Below are 24,202 nucleotides of genomic sequence, written 5' to 3'. Positions count from 1 at the left end.
ATGAAAACCAAATATTCCTCTTAGATAGCAATGCATATGAAACTGCCAAGCTTAAAAAGGTTTTACTTTTCTGCTAAGATCAGTGCCATGTGAGAGGAATTCTGTTTTCAACTGTTCCAGTAGCTTAACTCCAGTATTTGCAGCATTGCAATGCTGTCACAATATTATAATTAGTATTTAGCACTGAACCCAAAAGTTGCTTGGAGAGATCAGAGCAATGTGATGTCTGCTGTAAATTTTTCAAAACCCAAACTAGTTGTCACAGACACAGATAGTGGACAAACAGAGACAGGACTTTTGATATGCCCCTGCAGAGACATACCCTGGAAGCACATTAGCAACTTGTTCAGAAGTAGCCAGTGAATCTCTAACACAAGGCTTTGTTTCTCAGTGTCAGTGTATCCTTAAGATATCCTATTCTACAGAACATTTAATCAATATCTTTGAGCATACTGATTTCAGGGAAAGGGTGGAACAAGCCAAGTTGGAAGGGCCCTCAAAAGATCATCTGGTCCAGCCTCTAGTGGGAAAACGAGCCTAGGTGAGATTATCTAGCACACTCTCAGACTGCATATTGATCAAGAAGACCTAAGAACATTCATCTTCCCTAACAATATAATCTCTACTGAGAGAAACGAGGTGGATGTTAGATCCCAACTACAGGAACAGCCTTACTAGTTCAGGGTTCATGTCACACAACGCTGTTCTTTCTCCAGCAGTAGCTGTAAATGGCATAGCTATAAAGAGTAAACCAAGGCTACTCCAGTTGATGGTTTCCTCAATAATCTGTCAACTTCTGTAACTGTGAATAAATTAATAAGCAGTCTGTGAAAATAATATTTACTCACCTTTCTCACATGTTTTTCCCATAAAACCTGGAGGACAGATGCATTCCCCAGTATCTTCATGACAAATGCCATTGTTCATGCAGGAAGGGCAGTGGGAGCTACAGGAAGGGCCCCATTTCTGAGCTTCACATCCTTTATGGAAAAATAAAATGACATATTTCTTGACTTCTTATTCAATAACCAATCAGGCAGTAAAATTATTTTAAATTAAGACAGACAGTAAAATATTCATATGGATCCCTCAAATCCCCAACCTAATGACCTAATGCAAGAAATCATTTGTTTTGTTGTGCATGTGCCTCGGTTTCTGGGTCAGAATTACTGCATAAAGTCCAGTTATACTACCTAACTTCTTCAAGGAAGGTACTGAAAAACATTTTCTTTTTCTGTGACCAGAGATAGATTTTTTTTTTTTTAGTTTGTAAAAGTAAGTTTGGAAGTGGGCAAAGGTGTCGTATTTCAGATTTCTATTCTTACAGAAGGTCCAGGCTTCTGCTAGAGCTGTCTGTATTGGTAAGCCAGCAGGACCAATCTTGGCATTGTACCAGCATTTGGCCAGTCATGCTTTCTCCTGCAACAGCACTTTTCTTGAAAGGTCATTAGACGAGTTTACATCTGTTGTGTCTTTATTGTCTTCACTGGGTCTTTATAACAATGCTTAATCAACTGGTGACCTGTTTCTGGAATAAAAGGATTAAGAGCAATCAGTTGTCACACCTGATGTGACAGGTCCACTTCACAATTTAAAACAATACTACTACCCTTGAGCCTACCAGTGGGACTTTTTATATTGGTTTAATAGAAGCAGAGCTCAAACTCTAAACAATTGTATATTACTTCATCTTGAAGATACCTCACCCATCCCTAGAGGATGCAAAATTCTTTGAGCTGCTTTTGAAATCAGCAAGATCTGAGACGACTCCATAATTTTCAGTATTTGATTTGTAACAATATTTCTTACATTCAGAAACTGACTTTCATGCCTTTTTCTAGTGTAATGCTAGGACTGAGAAAATAATGAACTGGAAAGTCCTGAGGCAGGCACACAAAACTGTAAACCAAACATTGTTACTAAAACTGTAAGTCAGTCTTGGATCAGCTTTTTCAGCTTTCAGCAAGTGTGAACGAATCAACACAGTGCTCGGAACTCTGTTCTCTCCTCCTCCTGGAATGAAATTCTTATATGTGGATACTTGAGAAGAAAGCTTTGCTAAAAAGTCATCAGTCTGTGCTCCTTATCATCAGTGTGCTTCCTACCACTCTCTCAGACTATGCCCATAGAGTTTTCCCAACAGCTAGGATGAGCAAAGAAAAAGCCTGCTTCAAGGCAGAGGACAGAGTTTATGGATAAGTCTTCTACTGTGCAACTTGGCACTAGAGTAGAGAACAGATCTTGGACCATTCTATTTAGTAAGGTGGCAATAGCTTAAAAATCCAGATTTGGGGCATTGTATCAAATAATTTGCAACTCCTGAAAGTGTTCTGTTAGCAAGTAAAATACACTTTCCCATCAGAAACATTTTCTCCATAATGTAAGATATTTGAACACATACTTATTTTTACATGTCAGTTTTATATTTCTACCCAAGTTACCAGAATATATACTTTTTTAATATCTGATGAAAAATGGACCTAGTAGCATGAGCTGCCAGATGTAGAATATTTGATGGAAAATATCTGCATGCATTGTAAACTGGCTCTATCATCATCCTCTGTGAGGTGAACTTTAAGAGCCAGCTAAGGCTCAGGTAATTTGTAAAGATGCAATATTGTACGCTAAAGATGATAAATCTTAGGATAAATGGGGTTTGGATAGAGTCTACCATAGAGAGGGGAGACATTTGAAAATTCCTATTTTGTTCACAGATGCACATCTTGTATTAATGGGAGACACAGTGCCACCTTCTTCATTCGTACTTACTTGGTGTTTGCAAAGCTGAGATGTCAAGAAAAGAGTTAATGATCCTGTCAGCAGCAAGAATAAAACATAGATCTGTTTGTTGGTTCTTTTTTTACCGCTTAAATCAGTATCAGCTTGTACCAAATATCCTCAGGAAAAAATTTCTTCTGACATAATGCAATGACACATAGTGCCAAGGATCTTGGCCCATATTTGGGCACAGTATGAGCTTCATTTCAGATCCATTGTAACTTTAGACAATTAATCATCAGCACATGTTAATGGAACTTACGTCTTACAATAAGCCTTGTATAAGCAGAAGTAAAGAGGTTTCCTCCTATATATCTGGCAGAGTAAACCCCTGCGTCCTGTGGTTGGACCTGAGGATAGGAGACTTCCAGCTCCCCTGGCACTTCATGCCTGGGCACCGAGTGGATGAAGGAACCTGGGGAAGGTGCACACAGGTACAACAGACAAAAGTCATTCACTTTCTATAGATAGAAGTGAGTTTTGGCACTGATTACTGAGGAAGGGCAGCTGGGACGAGCTAAGCTTTGAAATCTGTTTATTAGTTACGAATTTTCAGACAGCTTTTGAGCTATACTACTTTTTTATAATTGGAGAGTTGCAAGCAAAGAGGAAGTTAGATCTTAAGAAGATTTGGTAGGTTGATGGGACAAAGAGCTTCCTGTTCAACATTGCTTTACAGGAACGTTACTGAGACTCCAGTGGTTAAAAGGATTCATTTTGTTTCTTGCTCTTTCCTGCAGCGAGAGGTGATGATTTATAAGGAGTTTAGTGTGACTGGAAGGAGTCAAATCGTAAATGCCAGCCAGGTCTTATTTAACCTGAGCAGCACACCGATTTGCCTAGCAGATCAAAGCAGGAAGAACACAGCACAGCTTTATCTTTTCTTCCCAGACTTAACATGTTTCTGTCTGTTCTATTTTTTTTCACCAAGGCAACTTATCTGTGTTATTCTAGGTTTGCTGTAGTTGGTCATGCATGCTTGCTAAGGCAGGCAGTAGCATTTGGTCTTCTCTCATTCCTCTGAATCACCAAGAGATAACATTTGAACATGGGTTGCTTGTCAAAGAGAAACTGCATCCAGCTAACTGCAATCAGCTAATGCCAAGTCCAGTCGACTGTCCCCAAAACATGTGTGTACATGCTCACAAACATTATGTCAACAAAGCCAGCCAATAGACCTGTGCAGAACTGTGCTTTTACAGGTACTGCTTGTACATATGTACACAAAAACAACTCAGAAAGCGTGATCCTATCCTTGCTTGCCAGCCAGTCAGGCTTATTGTCACACTTCATGCCCTCATACACCCAAAAATGGGTCTTAGCTGGCCTGGATCTACTGTGTCACTAGTAATTGGATCTCAGACCTCTTATCCTTCTTACTGACTAATCTGGCTTGAAGTCACTAGTGTGACACACACAAATGCACACTTGAATGGGTCTCTCATGTAACTAGCCTTACACACAGATTCTCCAGTTCCTGGCCATAGATGCACAAGCCCCTCTGACCCTTGGCATATGTTTCCAGTTGCTAAGAGTGAAACCTGTTGTGCCTTCTATTGTGGCCTGAAGGCCACTAGCAGATTATACATCTGTGTATCAGGTGGAAAGCACATTTAGGTTGTAGTGGAACCTTTTACCTGCCTCCCACTCCATTTTCCCATGCTTGTTCCTTTCATGTTCACTTTGAGTGCTCCCTGTCTCCTGTTTGTCTCTTTCTGTAGATATCCCATTATTTCACACACATGCTCACAGTCCCCTTCAATTGTGTCATAATAAGTTTACTCTTTCTCCATGACACCCATGATAATCCCGTTCCCCACATTTTATACCTGCAAAGCCCTGTCTGAAGCTGCTCAGGGCTTTGTGTTGTTCCCTTACTGGCCCTCAGAAGATGGATACCTCTGCCTTCTGATGTTTTCTCTGTTACCTGCTACTCCTTAGGGCTTGTATGTTTGCATATTTCTCACTTCTCTTGTTTCTTGTCTTTTTTATGCTGAATGACCATTAACAAGACGATACTCCCACAAATCAAATGTACCAAGAAAGCCTTATGCTCAGTCTGTTAGCAAGGTGCAGGTTTTTTGTGGCTTGTCTTCTAAGATGGCATATATTATGCCAATATCTTAAAGTAATCTTGTTTAGTGGAACACTTTCATTCTCTAGACAGCCTTTGTGAGGGTCTGCAAGGGAGAATTGATATTTAAAATGACTGAAGTGAAAGATTGCAGCAGTTTAAACATGATAGGACGAATATTTTCTCTTCTTTGCTTATGCATCAGGAATCCTCAGGGATGCTATTTCAGCTGCAATCTCAGGTGGAGAACTTGACCTACTGTCCAGAGTCACAGTTAAGGTTTTTTGCCAAATTTCCAGTTGGAATTGCAGCTAAGGCAGCACCATGATGTAAGCATTCCTACTCTGTCACAGTGATTCTTATATGAGAAAATGCTAATAGGAGATCACAAAATTTCCACTGGGACTCTGAAAGGACAACTTTTTCCACTATGCACTGCCATACCTGAATCTCTGAAGAATTAATAACCAGGTGTTTAAGAAACTCTGATTTGTGTATTGCCTTTTGAAAATACACGTTTTGGTTATTTCTCTCTTCCAGCCTGTAGAGAAGTGCTCTAAGTATTCACTGCATGTGTTCTTTTGCAGTGTGCTGAGCCTTACCTCCTCCTCTTCTATTTACTCCATGGTTGCTGGTAGCTCACTGTAAACTAGACTATCACTTACTGACAAAAATGGACTAGTCCACTGCATGTGCTTTCCACAACTGTGATTTGTTGGGATATGACTTTCTGATTAAGTATGAAGCCACTGTGAGATTTAATGGCCAGCATTTTACTGGATTTCTACAGGAGGTAGACAGCAAAACAGCATGTATTTCCCAGTGTCAAACAGCAGCAACACAGCAGCTGAACAGTGAGTTACACGTGATTTACGTGCCATGTTAGACGGAAAAGTTGATGTCATATGTTTTAATTTTTGTGTTCAAATGATATGAGGATTAGATCTTTTTGACAATTTTGCCTTTCTAACAGCACATCACTAGTGTCTAATTTCTTGGCCTGAAGAGAATCATAGAAGCTAAATGGCTTGTAAAAGCCATTTAAAGAAGGAAAGGTATGTGTTTGAAAAGCAGCAGAAATGCACAGCATTTCAGCATACAATGGCACAGCAAAAACCCTTAAAGATGCTAAAATCAGCCCACAAAGGTATAAATAGAGGGTTTGGCTTTTTAGTGGAAATAAAACAGATCAGTTCAACATAACTGATATAACTGATGGCTTCTTTAAGGAACTTTAAATGTGTGAGGAATAATGTATACACAACACAGGCATCATCAGCAATGAGTCTAAAACAGCTATGGTAGTAGCAAGACAACAGACAAGAGACAAGAGTTAATTACCATTTTTATAGATCACTGCATCTTCCTCTTTTGCTGCCATTCTGATGAAGGAAATATTCACATGCTCTCCCTTATTTGCTGTAACAGTTAATGCCACCGGGTGGAATGAGGCTGAAAACAGAATGGGACAGAAATATAGAATAAATAGTAGTAGTTACTGTCTATATCAGGTCTCTGGGACAAAAGCTGAGAGTGGTTTACAGAATGGCCTTGACTGAGATTTTGACATTTAAATTTCTTTAGAGCACTCACTGACTCTTTTATCACCAGCAACGTCAACTCTATATTTTGACAGAGAGGACTCACCTATACCCTGAAACAAAAGATTGCCACTAGAACCTAGGACATGAAGTAAAATAAAATAATTGGATTTTGCCTGAGGAACTGGAAACACTTCCTAAACAGGAACTCCAACTGGCTGTAAAGCACCTTCCCAAATTTCTTCATCTCTTGAGACACTTTTAAAGGAGACTGGATAAAGTACTGGAACGTATATCATAGGGAAATAAATACCTTGAGTGACTCCTTTTGTGTTTAAGATTTATAATGCAGAACAGTCAAGACAGTTCAGGACATTCAGGCTCTGAGAGAGATGCACAAGACAGAGTAGATCTGTGCTTATGTTAGTTCACCATGCTCTGTATGAAAGCTAAGAGTGTTGGCTTGCCATAAGAACAAAAGCAAAAAACCATTCATACTCAGTGGTACTGTAACCAAAATATTCTTATTGGAAAGTGTGTCTTAATTTAAGTTAAAACTCTGTAGGATGAACAGTCTAGATGGGTGATACGGCCAAAGATGGAGAACGAAGGTGGTGAAGGGTCTGGAGAACAAGTCATATAAAGAGCGGCTGAGGGAGCTGGGGATATTCAGACTAGAGGAGTCTGAGAGGAGACATGACCACTCTCTACAACTGCCTGAAAGATCATACTGAGGAGGGGATTGATCTCTTCTCTTTAGTAATGAATGATTGGACATAAGGAAATGGGTTCAAGTTGCACCAGGAGAGGTTTAGATTGGACATTAGGAAGAGTTTTCTCACAAAGAAAGTTATTAAACACTGTAACGGGCTGCCCAGGGAGATGATGGAGTCACCATCCCTGGAGATATTCAAAAGACACATAGATGAAGTGCTGAGGAATGTGGTTTAGTTTGGTGATGGGCTTGGGAGTGTGAGGTTAGTGGTTGGACTTGATGTGCTTAAAGATCTTTTCCAACTATAATGATTTTATAATTTGTGTCAATTTTCCAGTTGGGAAGTTGAAATTAATTTTCACACTTAAACAGAAAAAGTAATTATATAAATTTGTTTCTAGTTCTTAATTTAGTAAAAATAAGAAGGTAGTAGACAGAGAGATTTTGAAAAAAAACCCATATTTTCTTTATCATTACCAGTGGAAAAAAAATCAGAATATCATTGTCAAAGAGACAAAAAAATTCTGTAACAGTAGTACTTCTTGACACCAGTGAAACGATAATTTTAATTGCAACATGCCTTTGATTAAAGTTAGAAATTAAGGATGCTTTCTTTCATCTAATTGGATGTGAAGTTTTTTGAGGACAAATTCGGGTTTTCTGATAATTTGTAGCTCTTTTTATGCTGTACTGTCAATGATATGTTTCATGGCAAAAAAAGTATTGCAAAAACTCTTCTAAAATTAGGCAAAGTTAACTTTCAAGCTTTTTATCTCAGTGAGAATGTTACACCTTTGTGCTTTCTATGGACCCAGGGTTGTGAGGCATTTGTTTTCACAAGCCCCTTTTCTCTTTCTATTTTTGAGGACGTTTAGCATTAGAATTCATCCTGCACAAGTTCCTTTCGGGACAGAAAGACACACCTGAGGCTCAGCTGGAAAGAACTGCACTGAAGAGCTGTTCACACTCCTAGCCAGCTCTGCACTTGCACAAGTTCTATTTCTATCAAAGGTGTGTTTATTTCACAGGAAATATTTCATTTAAGGAACACAGACACAAATTAGTACAAACGGTTAGACAATTTATTTATTAAAAATTGCCGTTTGTCTATAGTCATGCCTCTTTCTTATGTTGAATTTTGAGAAAACTGTCAACAAAATTTCCTTTGGTTCATATCAATGGTCCTAGAAAATAAATTTTGGAGTTTGTGGATGAAATTGAATGACAAACAAATGCATAGAGATAGGGTCAGAAAACAGAGAAAAATTGATAAACTAACTTTGTCTTATATTATCAATGTGATAGACCTGTAAGAAACGAGAAGGTAGATGCTAAATCAAAGTTTGTATGAGACTGAAACTGTATTAGTATTTCCACCACAACATTTTCTAAGACCTGAGGATGGGAAGAAAGGGTAGTATTCTTGCAGTATTTGAGGAAGGAACACTTTAATGTTTCCATTTCAGAAATGCAGTTTAATTAAACATAAAAATGTAAAATTAAAGAAAGAATATGTGAGCAAAACTGCAGACACTTCTATGAATCTAAGCCAACCTCTCCGCCAGAATTTTATTTCCTTAAGAATTTTGACATTTTAACAGAAAAAAGACAACTATTGAAAATTCACAATTATTTACAGAACAGAATTTCTATCCCTTGTGCAGTTTTAGTGTTTATGCTCTGAGCCTCTGACATAAGTTTTCATTCTTTTGTAAGTGCTACGGGATTAATTTCAGCAGGACTCTTCCTGCATTATGCTAAGCAGAGGCATGGGAATCCACTGAGCATTTACCATGTTACCTAGACAATGGTATCTGAATCCGAGTCTTCGAGAAACAGAGAATTTTAATATAGAATTATAAAGTAAGATCTCGTTAGAAAGAGGCAATCAAAAACTGAAAGTGGTCCAACTGACTGTCAGCTCCTGAGTTTAAAATTATTTAGGAATAACAAATGCACGGTGAAAATCATGATCTATTTAGGAAAAGAAAGTTCAATGGCTTTCCCAAAAATGAATTTCTAGTTACAAATGATCCTAAGAGTTTTAGCTGTAGTGTTTTCTAGATCAAATTTAGTGAGGCATTACTAATTGTTTTGACAAGATATTAAACTTTTGTATTCACATTTTCTCTTCTTTGTGTGTTGCTTAGCTTAACCACAAGACATTTTCTTCAGAGTATTGTTGCAGTGGAAAGGAACGCACACTCCCTGGTGGGCTCAGTTCCAACGTATTTTTAGATTGTGACTTGAATTTCATGATTTCATATCTCAAATGTGCCAATTCCTTATAGAGACATAACAAACTGAGTTGCAGGGCAAGTGCCACAATGCTCTGTTCGCATTTCCATTATCATCACTTTGCCTACTCCAGAGAGTTTCTGTGGGGGAAGCTCAATTATATACATGAAAACACAGGTTTCTTGTGTGGAGAAATTGCATAAATGGCAGTTGACTAGATGCAAAGTAGGCTATAGAGTGTTCTATTCTAGATATGTGTGCTGTATACAGGATAAGCATTACCCCTCATACATGCATAAAGCATAATCTGTTCCCTCTTATTGCATGTATGAATATTGCACGTATGAATATCGCACATGTAACCATAATGCTATGATGCAAAGAACTCAGGGGAATGGAGTCGTTACTTTCAGAATGGTGCATGTGTAGAGCAAAACAGGAATTCATATTATACACCAAAATTCTTCTCTGCATCTGCACATCTGATAAAAAGTACATAATCAGGTAGCTGACCATTCTCACTGAAGTCAATGGGGCACCCTAATAATTAATGCTTAGTGAATGTTTTGGCAGCTTCTTGCCCTGAGGCTGAAAAACTGTGGCTGGATTTTCAGAAGTGCTGCAACTTCCCATTCCTTTCACGTCCTCAGTGGGAAACTGTGCATTTCAACTCTTGCTCAGTTTTTTGTGTCGAAAAACACCTTCAGCCTCTAAAAATTGTTCAGACAACAATAGTGAAGAGGAAAAAAGTCTTGTTTTCCAACTACAGATGCTTTGCCAAACCTCACAGTCCTTCATTGACCTCTTCTTCCCCTTTCTGTGCACTTTCATAGCTATGAGAACTTCTGTGGTGCCTCTTTCTCACCCATCTAGCCTGACTGGATTATAAAAATTCATCAAAGAGTTACTAGCTCCAATGTCACCAGTGAGAGCTTTTGCAGAGAAAATCTGAGAAATGGATTCAAACACAGAAATGATTCAAAGAAACCTACCTACTGCTGCTGTGAATGTTGTGTTATTTCTGGTTAGAACAACTTCTGTCACACAGGAAGCTCTCAAAGTTTGATTACTTTAAATTCTCTGCTCCTAGATCCACGGATACCAAGTGTAAAAAACTGTTTGATTCAGAAGACACTCCTCCACCCATGCAGGTTGTTCTACAGCCAGAGATGTGATCAGCTCACTGGCATTCTGCCACAGGCAGGTACACATTGACTTTCCATGGACTCTTATCTCTTCCTCATTGCAGCTTCCTTTGAAACCATGGAGTTGTCAGCCTGCATCTGCAAAGCTTTCTTGGTGAGCAGTCCAACCCTTTGAAGACCACATTTGATCAGAGAAAACATAAGCCAAAGAAAAATGCACTTGTCCTGCTCACCTTGCTTCTAATGTCCCCATACTAAAAGAATCAAATAAACACTAGCTGTAGCTCCAACAAAGGAAAAACCCCTCTTTCTAAATTTCTTACATAGCTTCAGGAGGTGTCAACAATGGTAATTGCTCTTACTAAAACCTTATAAAGACTCAAATTTCCTTACAGACTGGCTGCCTTGGCATGTAAAATTAGCAATACAGTTGAAGTTTTAAAAACTTGATTTACTGTAGAAACTTTCCCAAAATTTCTTGCACTTTTCTTAGCTTATGGTGATCTATGCTCTGGAACTTCTTCCAGAAGTCTAATGAGGTACAGAGACAAGCAAAATTTGGAACATAAGAAAATGTAACTTAAAAGCTAGAGTGCTGGACCTTGGAAATCCCACCTTCTTATCCCACCACCTCCCTGACATATTTGATTTTTCTACTGTGCATAGCCTTAAAATCAAATCCAAGTCAAAAGTGAAATTCATAGTGGATGACCTTCTTAGATTTTGTGAAACTTCTCTGGAGTTTCTTTCCAGTTTTGAGCTGGATTGCTTGGGGTTTTTCATACTGACACAGACTGTGCAGATCCTGTGTTGCTGATCTGTGTTTTTTCTGAACCTTAGGCAAGGCAGTTATTTTCTAGGCTCAGGTTGCTTACTTGCTAAAAAAATTAACCGATAGCCATGTTTAGCTATCTACATCTGAGACCCATCAAGACTTTAAAATGGAAACAAGTTTAGAAACCAAGTTTAGAAAGTTTACTCTGGGATGTGAAAAACCCAGTACTGAGTTACTGTATGTGTTATTTCAAGGTGCCAGTGAGGCCAGTACTTACCTTATTTGCCACCTGACTGTGTTCCTATCAGCAGCCAGATACTGGCAGACCTACAAATGTCTGACTAACTTCCACGAGGAAATGACTAGCAGCTAGTATCAACCAGTTGTCTCTACACTTTAAGAAAAAAACACCATGGGCTTGAGCCAAGTCTATGTTTGCTGACTCCAGACTGCCTTGCCTGCCCTGGGGCCATGTTTATGCCTGCCTGTGTTAGGCAAGGGTAACTGCCAGTCTGCCAGCAGTGACATGCAAAAATCAGACCTGACCCCCATACAGTACCTCCTAGTGGCATCTTCATGGTATGTATCCGTGTCACCTCATCTCTGAGTTTCCCTTCGCAGTAATATGCCCCAATAGTTTCACTGGCCTGTTCCCTCTTCCACACTACTACTTTGGCTGCTGCTCTCTTTGGATCTTCATTAACTTCCAGTGGTTCCCGGTGCTGGTTCGTCACATCCTCCTGGTCCCGGTCTATTGTGATAGACTCATGGGAACGCCATTTGGAAGTGATGCAGATAAGTGATGTTTCGGAGTTGCCCACCAGCGGGAATGAGTTGATCAGTATGAGGTCCAGGCCTGCTTCCACTTTACCTAAGGAAAAAAGCAGCAAGTGAAAAAAATCTGGCTGCAGAGTTGGTTTTTCTCAGAAGAGGAAATAAGCCTTGCAAATTTGTGGAATTTTAAGAGCTGTTGCAGAAGCCCCAGAAAAAAACCAGAACAATGGGGGCTGCAGAAGCAGATGGATCCTTGCATAGTGTTTCTTTTATGAATGTGACATGGATTTAATGCGTATGGATCAATACAAGGCAGATATGTCTTTCAGTTATTGGAACTTGGTAGTACTTTCAACACTTGCAGCATTTTTTTTCAGCTGTTTTGTGCATGTGGATTAATGATTTCATAAGCATTCCTGTGTTAACCTTTCCAAGCCCCAGAAGAAGAACGACAGCATGAAGAAACTTTCTCAAAATCAAAGATCACATTGGTGGCACTGTTGAAGTCAGTTTTTAGGAAGTAAGGTCTAAATCAATTGAAATGGCTCTCTTTGATCTATGGAAGTGCCAGACATACGTGGAGATTAAAGTTCTTTGAAAGTACTAGATACAAAGGTAATTAAAACAGTATCTGGCAGAGTGCTATGGATTTAGTTGTTAAAATGCACAGAGAAGGAGGTAAATGCATTTCTCCTTTAATCAACACTCTGGAAATAAGAAGCATTGCTCTTTTACTGTTGAAATTCAGGGTAAAGAGGAGGGAAACGGTAACATTTCTTCCAGCTGAAACAGGAAGAATAACTGATTTCTTTTATTCACCACATCTATTTCCCTGCTTTGGATACAAGTATGTTTTGTTTTTACTTAGAGAGACACAAGATTTAGTGCTGCTCAGTTTCCAAATGTTTCTCTGGTTGGAAGGAAAGGGGTATAGTCTTAGATAAGGGAGGTCAAAAGGTCTTAGTGCTAACTGCAGTCATTGCGTGTGTGTCTGTGGTGCTCAAGGCCAAGGGAGGAGGTCCTCCTCTGCTTTCCGTGCCTGAAACTGCTCTGGGGACTGAAGTATCTTGACAGCACAGTGGCACTCGCCACACCCAGTCAGTCCGGCAGTTACCTCCCCTTAACATGCCAGACCGGGTAGTTTGCAGCTATGGGATGGAGAAATGAAACCTCTGGAAAGGGTGTGACAGTCACTGAAGTAAATGTTGCATAAAGACGCAGGTCAGTGGTGTCAGCTCATCCTGCTGCATGTTGCAAAAATAACTCCTTGAACAAAGTTAAAGAAGTGTGTGATAGAAACGAAGCCAGACTTCTGTGTTTATTTTATAGTGTGTTTATCTCAATGTTTTTACTTTTACATGAAGAACATTTGTGCTTTTACTAAGCGCCTGATGCATCAGCTGAATGTGGATGTAATACAAGAGTCACCCAATGCTGAAAGCACGGGGCTTCAGTTTATGTCAGAGAGGAACTGCCAGGTAGAGATACTCTTAAAATCATAAACTGCAAGATCTTGATTTCTGAAAATTCTTGTGAAACTCTGAATCAAATCTTGCTCCAAACTCCATGACCTGATGTGATTATCTGTGTTGAAGTCAGGCAGAGTGCTGGAACTGAAACACTTTGGTGTTTCTGCCTAGCATCCACAGGGCACAGAACTGCAACTCTCTTTCCAATATAGAGTTACAGGCTCAAGTTCCAGAGGATGGCTGCTCATATGGGGCTCCAGTTCAATTCCCTAGCATTCCTCTGTTCCTCTGACTTACAACACAGATTGAAAAGTGAAAATAACAGCAATGAAAGGTGAAAATAACACTTCTTCCCCCACCCAGCATCTCCACCTTTTTAATATTTTGAGAAAAAGAATTAGAAGTTTGAGTTTTGGGGACTAGCTTTCATGTTGCCTTTGATCCCCATGCAAAACATACAAAAACGATGTCCCATCATACTTGGTACATTCACTGCATACTTTTCTGTTTCTTTGTAACAACGCAAATCATGTAGCCAAAGTGCAGAACAACCATAGCTCAGACGTATTGCTCATTTACACTTGTGATTATTGCACATGAATCAAAATCTAGTCACTGGTGAGTGGATAGCATTCTGATTGATTGTCTAAATATAGGTGGGTTTTTGGTCCTACTACACACTGCAGAGTAACCCAGATGCCTGTGTGAGACAGGTGGGGTTTCATGTCTTTCTGGAGAAACACTGTGTCTAAAAGGGAACAATATCTATGTACAAGTGTGGAACCATTGGGCAGCTAAGATTTCACTGCTGTAATACTTGCCAAGTAGAAATTAAAATGCATCCAAGTAAAAGTTTTGCACTAAGAAGAGACATGTTTTATGTGTGTTTTGAAAAAAAAAAAAAATCCAAAACACTCTAGCAGCACATCAACTTAAAGACAACTCACTGATTCAACTCAGAATCTATCAGGACTGGTATTTTAAAGCCAGCCTGAGGCCTCTGAGGTGAAAGGAAGGGACTTTCTTTTGCTTCTCTGGGAGCTGCTGCCCTCAGACTGTGGGGGGAAAAAAACAAAACAGAAAAGTGTAAAATGCATATGTGCATTACTCTTATGCATTCCTTCAGTATCTCTTTCTGGTAAGGCAGCTTAAACTAACCCCACTACCCACACTCAAAAGGAATTTACTTGGTCCAGTGAAATCTAGGCAAGTCCTACCCTTGATGTTAATGAAGGTTTAGGGTATATAAGGACCAAACAAGAGCAACAGGATTTAGCTCTCTGAGGAAAGCAAAAAAGTACAGACAGGAAATAGCCTGTCTCTGTGCCAGTGATGGTCCTCCATACTTCCTTGCAAAAGTCCTTTGACTCCTGCCCTAGTCCTTGAAGAACTGACCTTATCAGGAAGGCAATTTGCTGTGTGTGCAAACAGATTTTTGAGAAGAGAAAGCCCTTGCAGGAGGCTGCTGCAAGGGTAATAGTGTGCTCAGAGGATTCATTGCCCAGTGTCTGTGACACGTTCTCATGGTGGTGCAGTGCTTTGAACTCTTCCAGCACAAAGAATGTGGCATCATTGAAAACAACTGGTTTAAATAATAGCACACCCACTGTAACCCAGTTGGGAAAATGAATGAAGGGAGACCTTTGCAGTTCCTCTTGGCCCACTCTGAACTACAGGACTGTGCTCTCTTTTGCTAGGTGGCACCTGGCTGTATCTTTTGTGGTTTCTCTACTACATATTTGCCTGGGGAGATTGTGCTGAACAGAGAAAAACTGTGCATCATGCTGTCTTTGCAGTTCCTATGTGTTCTCATTCCCTAACACAATGCCATTCGTACAGGCTCAGCTACCACACTCTCTGTGCTGTGTTGCACCAGCCAGGACCAGCTGGAAGAAACAGCTCTGAGAAATTTGCTGGAACACACCCTAGACACAGGTCTGCTCAAAGAGCAAGAAAGTCTCTGTTAAAGTTTAAAACATTGGTTCATTCAAGTGGAATTGGTGTTAGACACTAGCTCAGGAATTAAACAATGTGGCAATCTCGAATTGTTTAATCTTGAGTTTAATGCCATACATGAGTACAGAAAAGTGGGAGGGTAGAAAATTCCAGTAAATTCCATTCCTTTATTTCACAAGGTGAAGCAAGGGCAATAAAAGGTGATGTAATTTGAAATGCTTAGGCAGTTCTTTTTTTTATTATTATTATTTTACAGTTATTGCTTGGAATGCAAACTGTTTCTGCTATTAACTGTCTGGGGATATGAATGTACAGCACAGATGTTATGCTAGCAGGAAAAAAGTACAATCTGTGCTTAGTTTAGGTTTGGTATTATGGTGCAAGTAAAACAGTCAGTTCCATATGACACTCACTGCAGGATTTAAAAATCTTTCTGAGACTACTGGAAATGTATGTCTCAGATTGACAAGCCATCAGACCCTTCTCCAACTCTCTCAAAAAATACCACCAAGCTCTTCCTCTGCTTGAAAGAACAAGATTTTGATTTAGAGCAAACCTAACTTGCTAAATAGCCTGCATCTAATTATTTCCCATTGTCAAGTTCAGATGTAGCCTAAAATCACACACCAAATTAAAAGAACATAGCTGATCCCTTTAGCGATACAAGCGGGGATCATATAAGCAATTTTGCTGAAAAAGTATAGCATTCGATTAAATCTGAGTGAAGTATTGAATAAATTCAATTGTTTGTTTATTAGTTTGTTTATTAACTAATTAGCCAATTTGGAAGGTAGTCAGGATGGAAATAATGCAAGAGAAATATGAAGAAGTTAATAAAATAGAGAACGAATCTCCATGTTTCTTCTCCCTTAAAAAAAGAAGAAATGATACTCACTCTTTACAGAACACTAAAGCTAGTCAGAAAAGAACTCAAAATATTAGCTGTTTGGGGATGTTTTTCCTGTGGAGAGTGGAATGTATATATTGCACCAGCATTTGTCAATCTTTATCTCCTTTTTTTTTCTGGGTACTCAATATTCCTCTTATCCATCCTGGTTATCTTTTGGTTATTTTTTTAAAAAAGTACATAATCTGGGGCGGGGCTTTGAAATCACACGTTTATATTGTGGTCTCAGTAGTCTCTTAGTGCACTGAAAACTTCATTTGAGTTGCACAAATAGCAGCAGCTCAGGTAATTCCTCCCATGAGTCAAGATCTCCTCTGACAGCTCGGTCCTCCACGGGAAAACAAGGCTGAAGTTACTATTACCCAAACAGATTCAGATGTACTGACACATAGCAGAAGCAGGAGCAGCAGGGCAATAATGAGACAGGCAAAAATGCTGCTGAAGAACAGCTAGTAAATGTGCAAAAAGTCAGATTTTTCCAGTAAAACCTTTCTTCTTGTCCATGGAAAGAACCTTACTGCTCATATCCTATGTGGTGCTGCTGGGCAGCCATGGGACGGCTCAGAGCTCAAGTTCTGAGATCTTCTGCCCTTAGGAATAGGGTGTTATTTGTGGAAGGAACGTATTGTGAAACTGGTAAAAGACAAAAAATTAGTGACAGAACACCACTTTGCTCCTTAGCAGTAGTGGGAAGACCTGAGCATAAGTGTGAAAAATAAAATAGTCTGTCAAAGCTGTGAGGGCTGATGATTTCCTATAGGTTCTTGGATACACTTGGAGCAGTTGAAGGAAATGCAACTGCCTTCTTGTGAAATAGAGTCAGTGTTTTCTCTGCATTTCAGTTGTTTGGATACCTGTCCAGGCAACCTTCTAAGATTAAAAAAACCTCAAAAAGAAACACTAGTGGAGCTTGATTGTTAGTTTGCTAGTGAGGGGGTGTGTGTGCAAGTAGCCAAAATGTAGGAAGATGTTTGCTCCTGACTCCTCCATAGGCCTGCAAGGGGGAAGACCATAAGCAAGCAAGGGGAAAGTCAACACACCAGCAGAAACTGCCTGTTGAACAAGCAGCAGACAATGTGCTAGGTAATGCTGAAAAAGGATAAGGAAAGTGGGAAAGCTTCAGTAGGACAAGCTTGTAGCTCAGCTACATCTGGCTGTATCTGCAGCTAGCCAAATACGGGTACAGCCACCAAGAAAGTACATGCAGGCAAGAATAAGTATGTCCATAAGAGGTGTGGGCCTCGTAGGTTGTACTATGAAGCTACTATGTGTACTGCATGTTGTTTGTGCACACGGCCCAAGCTGGATATGCAAAATAACATAGGCAATCAATTGGTCTTGAAGGATGTATCCATGCATACAACATGCATACGGTTGAGAGTCTGGAAGTGTCTGTGGGTGCTGGGTGCCAAAAAGGCCTACCCTAATGTGTTCTTGCCCACACAGCAGCGTACCCACATCTTGTTGCTTACTGATATTTCTGGGTAGAGTGCCTGATGGTGTTTCTGGTGCTAAGTACATTTTGTGACTAACGAGGCTAAGATCCCTGAACTGCCAGAAATCAAAACAAAGGGAAGACATCAGGATGATCAGAAGCATGGGTGAAACTGCCCTGTCACACTCCAAAGGGGAATTTAACCAAGCCACTTCATTAGACAGGCTGACACAATGATGAGAGTAAATAAATACCAGGCAAGCAAAATACCAACCTCAAAGCAAAAAGCTGACCTGTATTATGCTTGAATACAGAAATGTGATTTGTGAACCTATCTTTCAAAAATCCATTCAGAACGTAGCAAATGCCTGGTATCTTCACATCCTAAAAGCATTTGCATTTCCTAGTGATGAACTACAAAATGAGTTTTGATGAGGGTTCTTAGCTCCTTATGGTACAACCTTTGTTTAACATCATGAGTGCATGTTTGTAGTTTGGGTGTTAGTTGGAGAATAGTTGTCAAATCTGTGCCCCCAATTGCAATCAACATTTCAAACTTCGTATAGGAAAGTCTCCAGCTGAGACACAGGCTGGTTTTTTTTGCTACATGTCTCCCCTGAAGCTGCAGTGAAACAGCATCCTAAACACGACCTTGCCACCACCACTGGGTAGGTACTGTCTTTGGAGGACAGCTCTTTATTGCAATTGATCTAAGATTTTCATCCCTCCAGTCCCAGGTGGATCCTGCATCTCAGTGAGAGCTGACCTGGAACTACACATCTGGCTCACACAAGTGGTATGTGTATTGATTTTTGGTTAATTTCTTCTGTGCCTGCCCAACACCCTCCATGCCACAATGACTTCTTGATCTTCAATAGAAAGCTGAACAGGGGGTTTTTGTGTGTTTAAGAGACAGGTCTGGGCCAAGCAAGCTAAAGTCTACATGACCAATACAGAGCAGGTTTCCAACCCATATAATTCTCACCGTGGGCACATGAAGGGCTGATTGATTTAACATCTTCCCTGCCCTAAAGCCAGCTGCTCTGCTGCAGTAAGCCTATCTGACTTCTGTGTTCCCTATAATCCACCTAAAAGCTTCCAGATGAGATTCTTATATGAGATCATCTTTGCAATTTTTTTTCCCATGAAATCAAATTTTAGCAAAACAATAATCTATTCAATCAGCTTAATCATGGCAAAATGCCCAAACAATCCAATATACTTGTGTGTATATATACATACATATACTTATATGTTTGAAATCTGTATCTAAAACAATAGCATATGTTAACACTTGTGAATATAGTGTAGTGTGATTTCATGTCTGCCTTTCAGTTTTGATTCCTCCAGGCCTGGTGCAAATGCCATTTAGCTCCTGACTATTGCCATCTGCTGAGATGGCCCATGAAAATGCAGGCTTCCCGACAACCTCTCTGCCTCTCTCTAGCTCTGAACCAGGCACACATAAAGACAAACTCTGAAGCTAAAAAATAAACAAATGGGAGAGAAATGGCTCACTTTTTTAGTTGCAGTTAGGGTAGGTACAGAGCTGTCCACACAGGTTGAAGCTGTTGTTTTTGGCTTCCAGTTGGAGAGTCAGGGAGTGATGAATTAGGTCGTCAATGGAACTTATTTCTTTGCAAACATATACTCAAGCATTCAGCAGGCCAGAGATTAAACCAATGATTCCTCTGGCAGGCCCAATGTTTCTGGATTAGAGGAAGACTACATCTCAAGAAGAGCTTTAATCCCATATAAATTTCAGGCTCATGAAAAGAACACCTGGGTACGGTCCCCTCTGGGTGAGGTGGGCGTGTGCAGTTGCTGGTTCTCACAAAATCACACACTTCAGGAACAAGGAAGGAAATCAGTTAAATGTCTCTTGCAATTCACACTAGTAGTTCAAAAATGCAGATGTCTTAAAGGTTGGGTGTCAGTGTAATGTCGAGTCAGTATAGTTTTTAAATACCTGAGGTTAAACAGTCAAATGTGGCTTGTATGCAGTTGCTTTGCTGTGGGAGGCTCAAAATGCCAGAGCACTGCAGCTGTAGGACAAATTGTTTGAAATTCAGGTACCGATTTAGTCCAACAAAGGCATATTTGAAGGTACATATAGAGACCTCATCCCTTTAACTATGGGAAGAATGACACTCATGTTCACTGTCACAGGCATGTTAACCCAGAGGTTAATATAAGTTTTCTTTAGGTTAAGTAAAGCTCACAAGAGAATAACAAGTCTCGAAACAGAGCTATTAGAATTGCCCAGCAATTTTGAAGAGCCTATGGCATCATAATGCTGCATACATGTCTGGCAAGGCATGTTAAAAGCTACATAAGTTTCTTAATATGTAAATGGGTCACATAATAATGATAATACATACTATTCTATTTTTTTTTAATAGCACCTTCTGATCCCAGAGAAAACACAACCATCAATAGCAATGATGGAAGGCTGCAGCTGAGTGGCACTGCACTATTAGCTCCACTGTTACCTTTTCTTCAAAGGATAATATAACCTTTCGAGTCTTTTACCATATATGGGTTCAACAGCTAAATCACAACAAAAAGACTCACCAATATTTTTAGAAACCCACTGCATCTAAAATTATGGGTAGAGAAAATCTATAGCACAGAAGATTGTATCTGTCTCAGAGAATTTGACAATCTATTTCTTTCCTGCCAGAAACAGTCAAAGAAATGTGTATGAAATTGGTTTTAATTGTTGCTGATTTCCACAACTCTTACTGATGGTGGCCATCTTGCTAAACTGAGTCTTAGACACAAACATTTCTGAAGATTAATCCGCTGTGAAAAGCTGCAAGTAAATTTCCAGATGTTGCTAAGAGGCAAAAGGCAAATTCTGACACTCATTCCTTGGTTTGTCCTCAAGACTGCCAAGGGAATAGGTAGGTCTGAGACTCTTCTTTGGTCAGGATCTAACACATTGGACCTAACCACAACCTTTAGCTTTGAATCTATACTTCAGGATGGATATCAGGGTCATTCTGATGCTCTAAAATTCTGACTGGAGTAGGACCAACCAAAAGAAAACCACATGGTGACGTTCAGTCTCATTTCAAAAATGTCAACAGGATTTCAGCCCCTGGCCAGTTTTATTTAATGTGTGCCATGACAAGCTGTGACTGTACATGCAGTGCAACAGTGACCTTCCAAATCAAACCTTTAGCTCTATCTGCAAATGGAGTGTTGTTATAACAAAATAAAAGGAGACACTAAATCAAAGGCCATTTCTTGTAATCGTCTTCAAGCTGATGGTCTTCACCTTGGAAAAGGGGGAAGTGGATTTTGTGCCCCTCAGCAACACACTCAGAGAATTCTGCCCATGGTTACTGGGAAGGGGTTAAGCCAATTCATGATCTGCACTGAGTGTAAAGTCTCCCCTGCTCAGGGAATGTCATTCCTACTTTCCTGAGCTCTGCCTGCAATATCTAGAGGAAAGCGGGCTCGCATTGTCTTCCCTCCTCCCCGCTCACCCCAGGAAACATGATATCATTCTCAAACAAAAGCGGGAAAGCTGACAGATCTATGGAGACGGGTGTGACCACTGCATACACCTCGCTGGGCAGCCCCTGTGGAAAAGGCAGCAGCTAGCAGAAACTCTGTGCTGAGCTGTCGGTGTTTATCCCTCATCTCTGATAATGGCTTTTCTTTCTCCCACGTACCTGTGACTTATTGAGCATTGTTTGCTTTCTGTGTCAATTAGGCATATATTACCAGGTGAAGAAATAGGTGAGACAAGGAAAAAGAGCTGGGGTAACTGGAATTCCTTTCTTCTCTATCCGAAATGCTTCCAGCATCATATATCTCCGTAAACTGAAAAGCTGGAGGTGATTTGAGGGCTAAATGCATTGAATCAATGTGCAGCTAAACAATTGGGAAACTGAAGCCACAAAAGAGGAATTGGTAAACAACATGAAAGCTATTACAGCAATGGCCAGATAAAAATACTTCCAAATGTGCATTTGTCAGATCTTAAACATTGGGTTTTTTTTCTCTGTGTTAACCTCAAGCCTTTTGTAGATGCCAAAAGTAACATTTCCAACCCATTCATTCATATTTTGACTTAGCTATTATTGTTCAGCTAATCAAGAAGATCTGGAAATGGCAAAGCAATGAGTACTAGTGCTTTTTCTTGCTGATTTCTGGTTTTCTTTGCAGCTCAATCTGTAGTTTTACAGCACACTACCTTTTTACTGGAATGACCTGTGCATATCTCAATTAAATGGTTACGAGTGAGTTAGGAGTCTTAGGTTATTATGTGAGTTGTATAGGTTATAGTGTGAGTTGTATTTCGCTTTTACAGACTTTGCATGGTATATTACCCAGAAGAAAATCAAGAAAATCAAAATACAAAGGTGAAAGCAATGCTCAAATTCTGAGCAACTGAGTATCTGATGGCAGGAGCACAGGCTTCCTCAGGGCTCTACTTGGAACACTTTCAGCAGAGCATCTCTAGCATTAATGCTCCAAACCTTGTAACTTAAATTTGCATTAGTGTAATCTTACCGTATATTTTTCTGCAGATGTTTCTTATGACTAACTTCTGACTTGCTGAATTGATGACATTTGCTGATGCTTATTCTTTAACTGTATTTGAAGTGTTATTAATTGACCTTCTATAATGTGCATTTTTATGCCCTTTTTGTCCACTGATTTTCACCTAGATTCCAGTTGTGGAATCTTGTCTCAGAACTTGTCTAAAATCACATACACTGGAACAATTAGAAATGTTGACATTTGCTAACTCACAGTGAGTTCATGAAGTCAGGCACAGAAAAATCATCATTTAATCTGTATTTAGAGCAGCTTAATGAGAAAGTTGATACCATTAGGCAGAAGAGAAACCTTGTGGCAATCTGCATATGTGTCAACCAATGATTTCAACAATTAAAAAAGAGGTAGCATCAGACTTTACATGTATCCAAATGCTCCCCAACCACTTGGCCACAGTCCTGCTCTCACTGCCTGTGAGAGCGGTGCATGGAGAGAAGCTGGCTCACTGAAACAGTCACAGGCACTTAAATAAATAAATAAAAATGCTGTGGTCTGCACATTGCATGAGAAATAAGAAAGGCTTGACAGCTCGGCTACAAATACTAAAGAAAAGGCTTACCCAAAATGATCAAGCTGAATCCATAGAGAACTAGATGTGCTAAAGGGTCCATGCTTTCCAAAATATATCCATCCAGTTCTTACAGTTGCTCATGGAGTATCCGTTTCTTGGGTTAGATGTTCACCGGCTGCTCTCCTACTGCATGGTATGCTGTTTACAAGTCGCAGGCAAGAAACTGTACCACAGGCGCGGGCTGGAACAGTGTCATTGCTGCCTGAGCACTGGGAGTTTAAGTTCCTTTTTCCTGTTTCCTTTGTAGATTAGGATGGGAAAGGCAGGATCTTAAAGGCATTTTCGTATCAGTGGGACTGCACGGCACTGTGGATCCCGTCCATCCAGCAGTACCTCAAAACAGTTATCTGGAGCTGCTGGAGAAGCAGGGGACTGCTGTTGGTCACCGCCAGCAAAATAGGAACAATAATGGCATCCCTCAGTAGACAGGAGAGCACAAGTAAAAACTCCCCCATCTAGGTACAGTGGGTAGAAATTGTCATCCCTTTCTCAAAATGCAGATCTACTGACTTCTCAGAGTGTCTTTGCCCTTATTTATTTCATCCACGTGTAAGCTGCTGGCTGCAACTCATCTCAGCACGCAGCAAGAAAAAGATGAAGAAAACTTACAAAACAATCAGCTTAATCTGGTACAGACCGAAGCCGGCCACAATACAGCAAACAACTGCATTAGCTCTTGTGCTTTACTGGAAATGATTTTCCTTTTACATTTGACAATTGGAAACAGACTGGAAACTTCTTGCAATAATAAATCACACCCAGAGTTATTATGGCTTCAGTGGGATCAAAATGTGACATCACCCAGGGAGGTCTCAAAATTCAGAAGCTGAGGAAAAAATATGAAGAAAGCCACAAAATCTTAATGAAATAAATGGAAAGGCTGCACTCAGCTATATAAACAGAATTACAAATAAAGAGCAATCCTATTTATCACTTGGCTAAATATAGTCCATGACAATGTAGCATTTGAAAGTCCTGTGGTTGTGCCAAGATGCTAACACCCAGAATGACTTTTACAGAAGTATGGAAAAGTAAGTGTTTAGCATCATTTTGGAAATGGGGTGTGGGTTGATTCTGCTTTGATGGAATTTCCTTAGGAAGACCTTTTAGCCTTTGACTGGCATAGATTTCACTGAGGAAGCCCTTTACATCCAAGATCTATTGTCGTGTGGACAGAAGGGTGTCACCTATATCAGATTTCAATGCTCTACCCCAGAGTTTCTCCTTACATCAAGAAACAAAGAATAGC

The 24,202-nt window shown here is 39.9% G+C and overlaps 1 protein-coding gene across 2 annotated transcripts in view; it reads right to left on the bottom strand.

Moving 5' to 3' along the window:
• The window catches only part of TEK (TEK receptor tyrosine kinase), a 42,960-nt gene extending 19,838 nt beyond the window's left edge, over positions 1-23,122 (bottom strand). Inside the window, exons 1-5 of one of the 2 annotated variants that reach the window (XM_062017666.1) lie at positions 22,942-23,122; positions 11,826-12,137; positions 6,194-6,304; positions 3,041-3,193; positions 849-980 (exon numbers count right to left, since the gene is read on the bottom strand). In XM_062017666.1, coding sequence (XP_061873650.1) covers positions 849-980; positions 3,041-3,193; positions 6,194-6,304; positions 11,826-12,137; positions 22,942-22,993 — 760 coding nt within the window. In that variant the 5' untranslated portion in view covers positions 22,994-23,122. The remainder of the gene's footprint in view (positions 1-848; positions 981-3,040; positions 3,194-6,193; positions 6,305-11,825; positions 12,138-22,941) is intronic. The other variant, XM_062017667.1, reaches the window with a different exon arrangement.
• Between the last annotated feature and the right edge of the window lie 1,080 nt (positions 23,123-24,202).

Source organism: Colius striatus, chromosome Z, assembly GCF_028858725.1.
Source record: "Colius striatus isolate bColStr4 chromosome Z, bColStr4.1.hap1, whole genome shotgun sequence".
NCBI classification, from domain to species: domain Eukaryota; kingdom Metazoa; phylum Chordata; class Aves; order Coliiformes; family Coliidae; genus Colius; species Colius striatus.
This window is presented reverse-complemented; position numbering and strand designations above follow the sequence as displayed.